Consider the following 16,654-nt stretch of genomic DNA (forward strand, 5'->3'; position numbering starts at 1 on the left):
CTATCCACAGGATAGGGTATAACAGCCTGACTGGCGCTCCGCAATGCTCACCAACCACATGAAGAATGAGGTACTGTGCACAAGCAGTGTCTTCTGATACTTTGTGTACTTGTGATCATTAGGGTCTCAGAAGCAGGATTCTGTGGATAGAGATGGGAACACTTTGTATCAGAAGTTGTGAGAAGTTGACATGGGCTTTAAGGGTTAAATTTATCTTTATTTGCAGAAATAAAAAATATGGAGATTTTGAGGAAGTTATTATAGTCATCAAGGATTGCGCTTTCCTGCTGACCTGTGGTTTAGTGCCAAAAAATTTGGTAATATTGGAACTCAAAAGAAAAAAAATGACCTGCCCCCTAATTGTTGCAAATTCAATAAATCTATTGGGTGACAATTAATATAGCCGTCTCTGAAGCACTTACAAAGCTTGTCACTAAACTCTTCTAGTTTCTTTATGGTACATCTGCCCTATAGCAAACAGACCTTGGGAAATGGGCAAAGTTGGGATGCTTTCCCCATTTTCATTTCAGTTATAGTGGCAAGATAATACAGTGGTACCTCGGTTCTCGAACTTAATTGGTTCCAGAAGGCAGTCTGAGAACCAGTGTTATCTCATTGGAAATAATGTAAATGTGTTTAATTGGTTCCAGCACCAACCAATAATTAGCTTCAGTACCCATATATTACATTGTATAGTGCCCAATATAATCACTGAAGTACAGTACAGAACAGCACTATACTGTACAGTACATTATACACAAGAAACATTCAACAAAACCAGCAATTATAGTACAGTAGTCACCAACTCCTCATTTATCCTTTACTGTATATATCCCAGCACTGTAACAGATGGGAGATGGTGGTGCACTGCCTGTACTACTACTGTACTATATATGCACTCCCGCAGTCTTATACAGTACAGGATGGGAGATGGTGCACCGACTCTACTACTACAGTACTGTACTGTATATGCAGTTCAGCAATCTTATACAGTGCTGTACAAGATAGGAGATGGTGGTGCACTGACTGTACTACTACTGTACTGTATATGCACTCCAGCAGTTTTATACAGTACAGGATGGGAGATAGTGGTGCACTGACAGTACTACTACTACTGTACTATATATGCACTCCAGTAGTCTTATACAGCATTGTACAGGCTGGGAGATGGTGGTACACTGACTGTACTACTACTGCACTGTATATGCACTCCAGCAGTCTTATACAGTACAGGATGGGAGATGGTGGTGCACTGACTGTACTACTACTGTACTGTATATGCACTCCAGCAATCTTATACAGTACTGTACTGTATATGAAGCCTCACCAGTGCTAAACTCACTAACTACAAGCCACCATCCACGCTCGCAAAAACATTCAGATACCGAGCAAAGTTTGAATTCTGAACATTATTTCCAGGTAAATTTTCATTTGAATACAGTGGTATTACTGTACGTCAAGATTTGGTTTGAGAAGAGTTTGAGAACCAAAGCAAACTTTCTTTGAAAATACTGTTTGCGTTCCGAGCAGTTTAAGAACTGAGGTACCACTGTACAAGTCTGGGGAAAAAACTACTGGTCCCCTTTGAGGGAAATGTCCTTTTCATATATTTTCATTTTAACAGTGGTCAGGTTGATGTGCCACCATCCCTGGCTGCTTCCATTTCCTCGTCTACTGTACTTTTTTAGCCTAGCCTGACCACTTTTACAAATAAAAATGAATTGATGGCTGCTCATGAGGGTGAAGAGGACTGTGATGTGGCTCTGTCTTGGTCAGTCAATTCACTGTATAAAACCCTGGCTCCAGGGACCACAATGTAAATGTTGTCTCTTCTATGTCTCTTCCCCTTAATTATCAGGACCTAATTTGCATACAATTATCCGCTAATCCTGCTGAGTTGAGAATGACTCTCGCTGACTGTGAGGTCTCACCCCTAATGATATTTACCATTTCCGAGAGTGTAAACTGCTCATCTTGCTAATTAATTCCCATATTCTACCAAAGAATATCCCCAAGTGATTGTGAGCGGGGGTGCTTAGAAATAAGGCTGCAATCTCACATACGATTAATATTAGAGGACGCAGCACAACCTTGATAACCTCTGCAGCTCCCTCTGGTGGATGATTGTTGAAGTAAAATGCTTGCTGTCTAAATCTCAAGAATTGTGTATAGTATCATGCTATACGTAGGACCTGCAAAATATTTTGTTCACAGTATTGCTGCAGCCTACTACAGGGAAGTTAATGTCAATTGATGATAATCTAATCATGTCAGTGCTGCAGACAGCAAACACATCAGGATCTAGAAGCTGGCCAATGGTGCATCCAATTCTGCACTTTAGGTATACAGGCAAGTCATCACTACAGCCATATAAACAAAACCAGCACGGAGGGCCAGTAACAAAAGGGATGCAGAACGCAGGAGAACACCTGCATGGACGGGTCATGTAAACTGTTTGGGCAAGGGCTGCACGGACATAGTTAACAATGTCCGTGAAGCCCTTACTAAACAATTATTAGGCCGCGTAATAGGCCCAGTATTAATCGGGCCATCATCGTCCCACGTAATAGAACCCTTAGTGTTCCTAGCCCTGTGGAAACGAAGATACTTCTAATCTGCTATTAGTTTACCTTGAACTCAAAATACCCCTTTAAAGAGAGCACATTTGTAGTATATGATTACCTATCTGTATATGATAGGCTATCTGTGAATTATTTAATGCTATGGAATGGCACAGCATTGAACGGTGCATGCAGTCTATTGATTACTTCTAATAGTCCCCTAGGGAGACTTAAAAACTGTAAAAAAATAAAAAGTAAAAATAAATAAATAAACATTTAGGGGGAGATTTGACAAACTGGTGTAAAGTAGAATTGTCTTAGCTGCCCCTAGCAACCAATCAGATTCCACCTTTCATTCGTAACAGATTCTTTGAAAAATGAAAGGTGGAATCTGATTGGCTACTAGGGGCAACTAAGACAATCTCCCCCTTAGGGTAGATTCACACGGGCGTCTCGCACAAGAAATCCGCAGCTAATCCGCAATACACATATTATTCTTATTATTATTAATATGTGTATTGCGGATTAGCTGCGGTTTAGCTGCGGATTTCTTATGCGAGACACCCGTGTGAATTTACCCTTAGTGTATATATTTATTAAGTGTGCACGATTGTCTCATCTATTACAATATATGAAATTTATTCCAGAATGGTGAACAGCATAAACGAAAAGAGGAAAAACACACTAGGGTTACAGAGTTTTTTGTCACATTATGTATCAAAAAAGCGATCAAAAGTTCCCATCTACCCGCGCGCAGGAGTGTGTGCTCCGCCCCTTCATCGCCGCTACAGGGAGGTGAACTCTGTAGACTGCTCATATTATCAGTCTAAGGAATTCACCTCCCTGTAGCAGAGATAAATGGGCAGAAGGTGCGCCTGCCCCTTCATTCTAGCAATCGGCGGGGTTCTCAACAGCTGGACCCCAACCAATATACACTTATGACATGTCGCTATGATGTGTCAGAAGTTTTTAAAAATGGTAGTCATAAAAAGGCATTATAAATAGGTAATTTTGTGCTCGTGACTTTAAAATCAATCGTTCATATCCAGTACTCCTTTATTGACACACAGGATGTTCAGGGAGCATGCATGGTGTTGCCTATTATGTATCAGATTCACACATTATAGAATTGCAGCAGATTTCAAGTGGCGAACTCCCTTGAACTCACATCAGGAAACGCAGCAGATTTTGTTGCGAACTCACAGTGTGAAATCCGCTGCGATTCTGTTATGCATGAAACTGGCCTAAATCACAATGTATCTTGCAGTATTAAAGGAGAACTCCGGATAAGAAAAACTTGTTTTCTATTAAAAGTACATTAACAGTTATATAGATGTGTCTATACAATGTATTACCGTATCTGTACAGTTCTGCCACACTGGTCGCTAATAGAAATCCAGGAAGTGAAAACAAATGCCCCCTGTGCCAATTCACATTGTCTCCTGCTTCCACTGCTCTCCCCCTTAGGACACAAATATTCCATGACTCTCTCTCACATTGTGTGTGTTTGCTGATGATGCAGACAGGGAGCAGGGTGTGATGTCACAGGAGGCTTGGCTGGGTCCCCCAATCCCCTGAGTGATTCACCATCTCTGAATTGCCAGAAGCAGATGCAGCACTAATTTTACTGATTGTGATGGGTGGGGGACTGTGATGATCAGCTGAGGGAAAGCATTGCATTCTGGGAACTGCTCAACCAGGTAGGACAGAAATACAATACAGAACAAAAAAACACAAACAAATGGATTCTTGGTAGTTTTAAAACTGGGATAGGTAAGTAATGCTATATGCTTCTGCAGAAGTTTCATTTTTTTTAACCTCTACCTGGAGTTCCCCTTTAAGTCACTATATTTTTCTGTTCATATTGGGTGTGCCTGTTTATTACAATGATGTGTATAGATGGAGAACAGGAATAGCTCCCCTGGGCCCAGTGGGGGATTCCTATAGGTAACTCCCTTATAAAATTACTATTGGCATCACCTAGAACTTAAATTTACTCATCGCCTTATTGTCCCAACTGTTTGGCTATCTGTAGAGAGACGGTTTGGCTTGTTATTCTTACAGCCTCTATTCTCTTTACAGATATATTCTTCCAATCAGTTGTTCACAATGAATGTGTACTACAAGTGGTGCACTGGCTGCCTCCTCTGTATGGCGGGGAGGTAGCGCTGACACTCTGTGATTAGCCACCGCTCCTGACAGAGTAACTTGTCTAATGCTCAGTTTGTTGCCCTTTTCCTACTCCTTATATATTGAAGAGATAGCTGCAGACTATACTTTAACTGGAAATGAGCGACATTAAAACCTGTCCCTGCCTTTTCTTAACATGTTTCGCCAGTTGTAATGGCTTTTTCAAAATTTGCCATTCTGTAAGACTTCCTCACAAAATCTGTGTGCAGGAAACATTATGGCCATGGCCAAGCAGCTGCATGCATGCCTTACATTACCAATGCCAAATGGATGGAGCGGTGTACAGCATGCCCCCAATGCTTGATCAAGGAAGCTTTATCTACTGAAATGTTACACTGTATTGAGATGGTGGCTAAACTAGACACAGCTTTAGAATTCCCTTGACTACACTGTGACTTTCTTGCATTGTGAATTGTTAATCTGTCAGCTACAATTCAGATTGACACTGTTAGATAGCTGTTAGGACAAGGAGACATATAATGTCTTTCATATATAGTGAAACTTTCGGAGCAGACCACTCCTTTTCAGAGCGATTTTTTTTTGTGACCGATTTTTTAAACATTATTTTCTATGGACAATGCCTCTCTTTGAGAAGACCACCCCTAATCCGACCACCCCTAAAAAGACCGTTTTTTTCTGCAGATTTTGTAGCTGAAGACCTCTATAAAAAGACCATAAAAATGTTAAAATTTCTACCCAACAGCACTGCCAGGGCCATGATGGAGGAAGGAGGGAGCGCTCGAGCAGTACGAGAGAAGGCGGAGGGCGGAAGGAGGAGGCGTGGCTGTGTCTTTAATCCACTCCAGGTTTTGATAGCAAAATACTGACCAGAATACTGACCAAAAATACTGTGTGGGAACATAGCCTTATTCTGCAGCGGATTTGCACACAATAAGTCATAACTTTGCCTATAGGTAATCTATTCCAGGATCAACTAACAGAAATCAGACGTTTCCAAAAATTCTGTGAATGAAAATCAGTTCTGTTCCTCTGAAAAGAGATGCACCAAGCACAATCCCCATTCAGATGAATGAAATAGACACTTACAATAAACCCACCACATAAGGCGGCTATGGATATAGCATAAAGAGGGCGTCATGTAACTTGCAGTCTATCCTCTAATTCCCTTCGCTTGTGTCAGTGGTATAACCATGGTAATTAACAGAAGAACTGCCCAAAATGAAAATAAATGCAATGAAATCTCAGTGTGAGCCCGGCCCAATCCATACAGATCTACATGAAACTCCTGCACTGCACAGCCCGGGGTTTGACTGCTTTATAACGTGACACTGATCACATGATCATGACATCATCAAAGGTCCTTAAGCTCCTACTGCCGCACAGCCGAGACAGAGTCTGACTTCTCCTAGACATGTGACTGATCACATGGGTATGACATCATCAAAGGTCCTTTAGCCTACTAGCATCTAACATCTACTCTGTAGGAGACAGATGATCGTTTTCTGAAGACAAATGCTCGGCCGACTCTTCATACAGAGCTGCCGCATGTCCACCATGAAAGTACAGAGCCCCCAGTTCAAGGCTATCTTCACTGAAGGGCTCAAAACCCTGACAGGTGAGGCTGCATAGAGAGCTGACTATACAGGAGGTGACTATACAGAGAGATACTGACAGGTGGTGACTATACAGAGAGAGGTGCTGGCAGGAGGTGACTATACAGAGAGAGATACTGACAGGAGGTGACTATACAGAGAGAGATACTGACAGGAGGTGACTATACAGAGAGAGGTACTGACAGGAGGTGACTATACAGAGAGAGGTACTGACAGGAGGTGACTATACAGAGAGAGGTACTGACAGGAGGTAACTATACAGAGATACTGACAGGAGGTGACTGTACAGAGAGAGGTACTGACAGGAGGTGACTGTACAGAGAGAGATACTGACAGGAGGTGACTATACAGAGATACTGACAGGAGGTGACTATACAGAGAGAGGTACTGACAGGAGGTGACTATACAGAGATACTGACAGGAGGTGACTATACAGAGAGAGGTACTGACAGGAGGTGACTATACAGAGATACTGACAGGAGGTGACTATACAGAGAGAGGTACTGACAGGAGGTGACTATACAGAGAGAGGTACTGACAGGAGGTGACTATACAGAGAGAGGTACTGACAGGAGGTGACTATACAGAGAGAGGTACTGACAGGAGGTGACTATACAGAGATACTGACAGGAGGTGACTATACAGAGAGAGGTACTGACAGGAGGTGACTATACAGAGAGAGATACTGACAGGAGGTGACTATACAGAGAGAGGTACTGACAGGAGGTGACTATACAGAGAGAGGAGAGATATACTGACAGGAGGTGACTATACAGAGATACTGACAGGAGGTGACTATACAGAGAGGTACTGACAGGAGGTGACTATACAGAGAGAGATACTGACAGGAGGTGACTATACAGAGAGAGGTACTGACAGGAGGTGACTATACAGAGAGAGGAGAGATATACTGACAGGAGGTGACTATACAGAGATACTGACAGGAGGTGACTATACAGAGAGGTACTGACAGGAGGTGACTATACAGAGAGAGATACTGACAGGAGGTGACTATACAGAGAGAGGTGCTGACAGGAGGTGACTATACAGAGAGAGGTGCTGGCAGGAGGTAACTATACAGAGAGAGATACTGACAGGAGGTGACTATACAGAGAGAGATACTGACAGGAGGTGACTATACAGAGAGAGATACTGACAGGAGGTGACTATACAGAGAGAGATACTGACAGGAGGTGACTATACAGAGAGAGGTACTGACAGGAGGTGACTATACAGAGAGAGATACTGACAGGAGGTGACTATACAGAGAGAGGTGCTGGCAGGAGGTAACTATACAGAGATACTGACAGGAGGTGACTATACAGAGAGAGGTGCTGACAGGAGGTGACTATACAGAGAGGTACTGACAGGAGGTGACTATACAGAGAGAGGTGCTGGCAGGAGGTGACTATACAGAGAGATACTGACAGGAGGTGACTATACAGAGAGAGGTGCTGACAGGAGGTGACTATACAGAGAGAGGTACTGACAGGAGGTGACTATACAGAGAGAGGTACTGACAGGAGGTGACTATACAGAGAGAGGTACTGACAGGAGGTGACTATACAGAGAGAGATACTGACAGGAGGTGACTATACAGAGAGAGGAGAGATATACTGACAGGAGGTGACTATACAGAGAGAGGTACTGACAGGAGGTGACTATACAGAGGTAATGTCATTCTCAGTCATGTTTCTGCAGATTTATTTGCAGAGGAGAAGTATGAGTTGCGAATCGCAGGAGGAGCGGTCCGGGATCTTCTTGCAGGAAAGCAGCCCCATGACATAGACTTTGCCACCACGGCCACCCCCGATCAGATGAAGGATCTCTTCCTCAAAAAGGGAATTCGACTGATTAACAATAAAGGAGAGAAACATGGGACGGTGACGGCGAGGGTAAGGCACACCCATCACTTCTGGGCATCATGTCACACTCCTGCTGGTGGTGCCAGTGCGCTCAGTGTAATAGATGCAGGGGGTAGTTTTGCACCCTATATGCTTCTGCCTTTTGCGCCATGTGTTTCCCAGTCAGTGTGGGGCAGCTTGTGAACCTCGGGTTGGGGGTGTATCCAATGATATTTCTCTAGCTGTTACTTTGGGACTAAGGAGGGATATTTTGCATCCACTTTCTCCCAACAGCATTCCTGTGTCTTTCTGTTTTCTCAGATTGATGATCAGAACTTTGAGATCACTACACTGCGGATAGACCTGCGGACAGACGGACGCCATGCTGAGGTCGAGTTTACAACTGACTGGGAGCAGGATGCAGAGAGGCGAGATCTCACAATCAACTCCATGTTTCTGGGTAACTGGTGTTAGGAGGTGGGGTGATCATTACTAGAGATGAGCGAATGTATAGTATTAGTGAAGCACTCTGTTACGCACAGCCTTCAGCTTGTCTGGCTGCTGCACTTGAACTCTGCTCCGGGTGCTTGGAAAAGCTGAGTGCAGTCCTGGGAAACTTCCCCCAGTATTGCATCCAGCTTTTCCCGGCACCTGGAGTGGAGCATAGTTAAAGTGCAGCAGTCTGACAAGCTGATGGCTGAGCATAACATAGTGTTCGCTTTGTTAAAACTGTAAATTTGCTTATCTCTAATCGTTAAATTTCTTACCTATGGATATCTGTATACAGAAACTCAATGGCGGCCATGTTGCTTGTCACTCAGTCATGCTGGGTGCCAATGTAGACAGTCAGTTCTCCTCGGGTTTTTGTGTGTTTCCTCCTCATTTTTGTGTTTTACAGGATTTGATGGCACGCTCTATGATTATTTCAAGGGTTATGATGATTTGAAGAACCGTTGCGTCCGATTTGTGGGTGATCCAGCTAAGCGGATTCAGGAGGATTATCTGCGAATTCTGCGATATCTTAGGTGAATGGACTTATCTCTATTTGATCTGATCTTGTATTGCACTTTAGTCACATCTAAAGCTATAGTTACTATTTTACTAGATTTCTGTCAGCTTCCAAACTTTAGGCCCCTACGAACCTCTTCTTCACACTGTTGCATTATGGTAGGTTATGCAGTGCTGCATTGTCGGAGATATAGGGGGAGATTTATCAAACATGGCGTAAAGTGAAACTGGCTCAGTTGCCCCTAGCAACCAATCAGATTCCACCTTTCATTCCTCACAGACTCTTTGGGGGAAAAAAAGTGGAATCTGATTGGTTGCTAGGGGCAACTGAGCCAGTTTCACTTTACACCATGTTTGATAAATCTCCCCCATAGTGTTGACACCAAGTACTATAAAGCAGTCTAAGGGCGGGTTCACACTACGGAATTCTCGCGGACAATGTCTACGGAATTCCGTCAGCTGTCCGCCCGCACATCTGGGCGCCTTTCCGCCGGCCCCATAGACACCATTCTATGGGCCGGCGTATTCCGCTATACGCTGAAAGAAGTGTCATGTCACTTCTTTTAGCGGATCGCGGAATACGCCGGCCCATAGAATGGTGTCTATGGAGCCGGCGGAAAAGCGTGTGCCCGTGCGGGCGGACAGCTGACAGAATTCCGCGGACATTGTCCGCGAGAATTCCGTAGTGTAAACCCACCCTAAGGCAGAATCATGACAGACCCTGGTGGAGATAATCACTGTGAAAATACATCAGATTAGTAGAAGATAAGGCTAAGTAGTTATTATCTATGTAGCAAAGTTTTTTTTTTAAGCAGCGGTCATTTCTGGTGTCCTTTCACAACTTCTACTTTTTCACTCTTAGGGGCCTGTTCACACTTAAAACAGGCGGAAATTGCGAGCGTAACCCCCGCCGCGGACTCCCCTCGGAATCCTGCCTGCCTCAGTGTCTCAATGTAATGTGTTGTGCACCTCCACTCTCTGCTCAAAGAATTGACTTTACATTGTCAATTGTTTTACTTTTACATTGATGTAAAACATAACATTGAGACACTGAGGCAAGCAGGATTCCGAGGGGAGTCCGCAGCGGGGGTTCCGCTCAGTATTTCCGCCTGTTTTACAAAGTATGAACATACCCTTAGGCTGCATTTACATGTTCCGTGTCCTGTCCGTGAAACATGGATGACTCAGACGTTAAATGCTCGAGAAAAAAGTCCAGGTCGGGCATTCAATGTCTGTTGTTTGTGTTTCACGGACAGAACACAGAACATGTGAATTCAGCCTTATTTATTGATGATTTTCAGGTTTTATGGAAGAATAGCAGAGAAATCTGGAAACCACAATGAAACCACTCTAAAAGCAATAAGAGAACATGCACCTGGCCTGGGTGGCATCTCAGGAGAAAGAATTTGGGTGGAACTTAAGAAGATCTTGGAGGGAAACCATGTCAATCACCTCATCCACTTGATCTACGAGCTGGGAGTCGCTCCTTATATTGGTGGGTGTTGTACTTAAATGGGTTTTCCCATCTCTTCTCTACCACAAACATTCAGGATCCCTGGATGTTTGACCCAATGTTAAGGTATTAGGTTCCAGATCGATCCATTACGGGGGATCTCTGTCCTGATAAATTAGTTGGGGCTCAGTGATTTATTAAAAAAGTATATAAGTATAGTTTTATTTCTTAAAATTTGTGCTTGTTCTAGGTGTCAGGTGAGATAGCTGCCAGTCACTGATTGGGACACTGGACTCCTCAACCCAAAATAAGCACAGATTTCAATAAATAAAATTCAAGTTATACAGAATCTTTTCCCTTGAAGCTACCTTCACACATAGTATTTTAATCAGGGTTTCTCTCAGTATTTGCTGCCAAAATCAGGAGTGGAGCCCACAGAGAAAGTTTATAACAGAAAGTTTCTGTGATAAATACTGTGCCCAGGCCTGGTAATGATAAATGGGCTTCTTCTTATTTTCCCAGGATTGGCAGATTTTTACTTATAATCCGTCCTCTTCCTGTGCTGCAGAAGAGAACACCTATAAGTTTCCCACTGTTTGGTATCTCTTCTCCACTCTGTGATGCTGTTTACACCTCTTTATCTGAAAATTGCTGGTCGTGCCAAAGAGATAGCAAATGACTGCTACACTACACATCTGCTGGAGCTGTGACATGATCAAACCTTTTAGGACCAAGTATTCTCTATATACTCTTAAGATGTTAGGCCACCATGTTGCCAGTACACCCAAGGTGGTGATATTGTCAAAATGAACAGGTTCCATAGATTCACAAAAAAGAGGCTACTCCATTATTGTACATACATGTCAAAAGTGAGTTTATTTGATAGCAACACTTAAATAACTTTGCAGAATGTCACAAAGTATTAAGTAGTTGTGTGAGATGAAGATGCTGAGTTAGGTGGGGGAAGGAAGGTTGAGTAATCCGCCACCCATCCCATTTTCTTTGGCCACATTTATCCTCCCTCCACCCCTCAAACCTTGTGTTCTCTCCCTCTTCCCTTTCTGTGTTCCCTTTTTGTGTTATTTACATGTTGGGTTGACCACACAAGCTCTTTTATTTGGAAGTGTTAGGACACTGCACCAAGAATAGACCCTTCTGCAATTTGTGTAGACAGTGGCCACCTCTGTGGATTACCTTATTTAGTTATCAAGACAAATGCTTACTGTGAATATCTACCTGCTTTACATGATTGGAAAACGGATATTTAATATATCATTAATAGAACAGGAGGTGGTGCAGCTCAACAGTGTATACTGGAGATTGAGGTTAACTAAGATAGAAGCCTTACCTTCAAGGACAAAAAACAAATGTAGAGCAAAAAACAAAGTATTAGTCCTCAAAATCCCTAAAACCTATTATGTTATACAGTAAGATAGCATCTGGTAAGAAAAGGCAGCGCAGGTATATTCAAGTAGGTATATATTCAGGCAGTCACACTATTTGTTGCCACTTAAAACATAAAATACATTTATTCCTTAAAAACCTTGTAGTCTGAATAGGACAAAACATACAGATATATAAGAAAAACACAGCCGCCAGGCCCTTGCGATAGAGTGTACTTGTACACTATAAAAAAAAACACTTTGGAAGACAAAAATCATAGGTATAAAATACATTTGTTACACACACTCTGGAACTGATGTGGTGTGTATTGGGCGAAACACAAAACACTGCTGTATTGTAGCACTATTTGTATGCAGCAATAGTGACAGTGTATTAGTCTGCTCAATAGTCCAGGGGGATATTTGTAAAACCAGCAAACACTTTAACATCACTCTGCTCGATGGAATAAAATGTTATAGCAGGAGGTGAATGTGGTGTATACAGTTCTGTAAGTTCTTATCTCCTATGTAGCAACACAGGCAGATGGCTGTCCTACACTCCGCTACGCCATGGCAATGTTCTTGGTTTGTAGCAGTGACATTTTAAGAGTAATGGTCTGCTTGTTATTCTAGAGAGATTGTGACAAATATAAAAATGATTGGGGCTAGTAGCACCAATCCTTAGACACCACCCTGCAGCGGTCTCAGGAGTGCTGCAGCGTGGAGGTCTCTCTGGCAGTCTGTGCACTTGGCGCAGTTTGTGCGCTCCGTGCAGCCTCTCTTTGGAACTTGGCACAGTTCTCGTCAGGCAGTGCAGTGTTACTTAATATGTCTCCTGTAAACTTATTATATTGCTTGTATATGTTATTTTCCTTCTAGTCTCCAAGATCAATGTAGTGATTTATAATATAGACCGATTGAACATCATTATGGTATATTCTAGCAGTATGAAATGACTTTATGAGATTTTTAAACTGGATCCCCTGGTTCTGGGATGCTAGTTGACTACCAATGTGGTTGCCATAGAGGTGGTCACACAGCTCCTGAATATTACAGTTATAGTTCACAGGGGTCCCATGTCCATGGTTTGATTTTATTTATGTGTCTTCGTGAAATTGATCCAAATTTGCCTTAATTCCAGGATTACCAGAGAATGGAAATCTGGAGGAGTTTTCTCGTGTCTGCACCGTGGCGGGGCACTTGTCTCCCAAACCCATGACCCTTCTGACTGCATTGTTCTCTCACCCGGATGGTATCCAAAAACTGGACCTGAGGTTGAAAATATCAAAAGAGGAGAAGGGGCTGGCTTTGTTCTTACTTAAGGAGCGTAGGGAGCTGACAGTGGATCGCACAGAGCCGGAACCACTGAAGCCATTTCAGGACTATGTTATTGATGTGAGCATTGACTTTAGACCACAGATCTCAAATGTAGAATGTAGACTATACCAGTTATAAGACTATTGGACCTTAGCCCTTACATGACTATAGACCATAAATAATACTCGACCACCATACTACATTATAGACAAAATGTTGGCTGCACATTTGCTAACAGGTCAGCAGGTGTATAATATGTGCACTGTACACTCCATAACAGTTGTGTAAGGAGAAGTCAGAAGAGCACAGTGTAGATGTCAGGACACTTATACTAAATGTCACCAGTAATTTTGATGCAGGGTTTATTGTTGAACTTGTATTTAACCACTCTAAGGACACTTTGTGGTAGTTATGTATGTTCATTGTGTGGAGGTATCCTCATCTTTGTTATTTTCTGATGATAGAGCTCTCCAGTGCTCCAGTCTTTATTATTATAGAAATTAGCTCCAAACGTTAAGGAGCTGTTCTTCCTGGACACAAAAGCCCAGTTATGTTGTCTACAATACCCCGGTGCTCGATTCTTTCTGACTTATTCAGCTGTTGTTTGACATCCACTAGGATTTATTTTCAAGGATGTCATCAGAGGTGCATGGTCCTTTGGGCTTCTCCTGGCTGCTTCTAGGGCTTGTTTAAACTGTCAGATTACCAAGGGAAGACCGGTCAGAGGCTGCTGGGAGAAGCTCGCCTCTCAGTAGGTGAAGCTGAATGTAAAGGCTAGTAGATGTCAATCAAGCAGCTGGTGGCTAATAGTGAGCTCATGGGTGTTGCAGGCAAGCTGTGGGATGTGCATAGCTAGAATTTTGCATCCTTGGGGAACAACTTCTGGGCTTTTGGAGCTCATTTCTGTAAGCAAGGTATGCCTAAAATCAGACTGAGAAACCCTCTACAACCATGGACCATGTTTCACAACCTAAAGCCCTGTGTCTAGTTTAATGACGCCATTTAATTGCTTAATTTTGAATTTAAGGAGCAGGTGAACAATGAAAAACAAATCTCTTCTGCCTCTCTCCAGTCAATACAGCCAAGCTGACAAGTGTCCAGTAATTTGCTTTTCACATAATTTGACATAAAATGAATTGTGACACGTTATGACATCTGCTGTTTTAATTGTGCTTTTAAAGATTTTCTTTTAGATTTTATCTTATCAGTTCTGTTTTGTTTCAGTCCCGAGAGACAGACGCCCATAAGAAGGTATGTGAACTTCTCAAGTACCAGGGTGAAGAACGACTCCTGAGAAAAATGGAACAGTGGTCTCTGCCTCGCTTCCCTGTCAGTGGTCACGACCTGCGACGTATGGGCATCTCCTCAGGGAAGGAGATTGGGAGAATCCTTCAGGAACTAAGGGAGCGCTGGAAGGAAAGCAGCTACCAGATTGACAAGGAGGAACTTCTGAACAGTCTAGGAGGCAAGACGCAAAGTAAACCGAATATACCAACCCTGGATGTAGTTGGGAAATAGAGATGGATGATTTAGGTTGCCCAATGAAACGTAATGGAACCACAGGTCAGAAACCACCAAGATACCTGTAAGCTGCAATTGTGGTCTCAATATTAGATAAGTTATGTGGCTACCTTTCCATGTTGCTGTCTTGAATACAATTGTAAAAGGGCCAACAGTTTTACATAATCCTTTTACAGATCCTTTTAAAACTAAACATTCTAATGTACTTATCTTTAATTTCTCACCATTTTTATGATGTTTACAACCAGAGTTTAAGATCATGTCCAGTCGTATAACTTCCTATAGCTGGGGTTGTTTCTTAAATAATGTTGTTGTATTGTTTTATAAGATTAGGACATTACAAAAAACTAAATGTTGTATACAATGCATGTTACAGCACTAAAGCCACACAAAGGCATGTGAAAAAGCAGAAAGCAGCATTACAACATGACTCTTGAGAATAACAATAACACACCGCAAGAACACAACATATTTTGCCACAATTATATAAAGTGTGAAGTAAACAACCTGGACTCCAGGCTGATGCATTTTTCCTGAACTGATATATTGTAGCAAAAAGGGTAGCAGAGAAATGTGAGCTGCTAAATTTACTGACTGCAGCAGAGATCTTAAACAAAGTAGTGAGTTGAAAGATAAAGTCCATTATAATGTAGCAGAATGTTTCTTTATGCAGTGATTTAGAGGATTGGACAAGCCCTTTAAAGTGACAAATCTAAAGCACCAGGGTCCTGACATTTGACTTTGTTCCTGAAATCCAACATGTGCAGATCACAGAATAACTAGAGAGAACACATCTATCCCTGTTCATAAGAGGTGTCTTCTTCATGTAACTAGTAAAGTTATTTTTTTATGATACACTGCAGCCAAGTGCTTGTGTTTTCCATTCAATCAGAAAGAAAATTGTAATTTTGAATTTCTTTACAGTGGTTTTCTAAATTTCACTTTGATGGTTTAAGGTAGGCGGCCATCAGTGTAGAGTCCCTAAAACACCATTTAATTCTATTTAATGGGGTTTTCTGGATCCACAAATTTTAAGTATGACCTAAGGACGGCTTGAAAAATAAAGAAACCTGTAGTCATCCACCAACACACACTAGCTGCCCCTAAAGAGGTCTATTGCAAGCCCTGTTCATATCATGATTGTTATGTACAGCTGTCCTGCCCTAATGTACACACTAAGTATATGTATATGGCTCTAATACCTCAACCCAATGAAAGACAAAAGTCCATTGGACTATCAAACTGGTATATGTTAGTATATCATGGGGATAGGGGGGAGGTATAATATAGTGTAGTAGATTACAGTATTCCATGCACTGAAATTCAGTAAAAAAAATTATATATAAGAGCCTATGAGTTATGGAAACTACTGTATGGCATCCTTCATAGGCCTCTAAATAGACATATGTGCTATGCCTTAAATATTTAAATTGTTGTAGCACCGGTGTACAATGCGTCTGCAATAAAGGTAGATCAGGAAGGGGGTCCAATGGCAAGAGCACCGATTTGTCCCAATTGATAAGAAGCCCAGAATATTTCCCAAAGCCACCCAGCATATCCATAATAGCTGGAAGGGATTTCTCTATGTTATCTACAAGTAATAGCATGTCGTCTGCATATAATGCAATGCGATCCTCTAAGACTCCATGCGGAAATCCCTCTATGTCGAGGGAAGCCCTAACCATCGTCGCCAATGGCTCGATGGCCAGGGCAAACAAAAAAGGTGACAGAGGGCGCCCCTCCCTGGTGCCCCTAGCTAATAAAAATGCCTCCGAAAGTAAGCCATTAACCCGGAGCTGGGCTA

General features: G+C 42.4%; 1 protein-coding gene across 2 annotated transcripts; it reads left to right on the forward strand.

The window, feature by feature from the left end:
• Nucleotides 1–6,111: 6,111 nt before the first annotated feature.
• Nucleotides 6,112–15,705, forward strand: TRNT1 (tRNA nucleotidyl transferase 1). Of its 2 annotated transcripts, none has more exons than XM_069966633.1 (7): nt 6,112–6,327; nt 8,027–8,220; nt 8,491–8,629; nt 9,068–9,194; nt 10,479–10,672; nt 13,154–13,407; nt 14,554–15,705. In XM_069966633.1, exons 1-7 carry the CDS (start codon nt 6,225–6,227, stop codon nt 14,845–14,847), a joined length of 1,305 nt encoding a protein of 434 aa, XP_069822734.1. In that variant the 5' UTR covers nt 6,112–6,224; the 3' UTR covers nt 14,848–15,705. The 2 variants fall into 2 exon arrangements, with proteins under 2 accessions (XP_069822734.1, XP_069822735.1); XM_069966634.1 differs by having other exon boundaries at nt 6,239–6,327; nt 8,013–8,220.
• Nucleotides 15,706–16,654: the final 949 nt, after the last annotated feature.

The sequence above is a fragment of the Dendropsophus ebraccatus genome, chromosome 4 (genome assembly GCF_027789765.1).
Source record: "Dendropsophus ebraccatus isolate aDenEbr1 chromosome 4, aDenEbr1.pat, whole genome shotgun sequence".
Taxonomy (NCBI): Eukaryota; Metazoa; Chordata; class Amphibia; order Anura; family Hylidae; genus Dendropsophus; species Dendropsophus ebraccatus.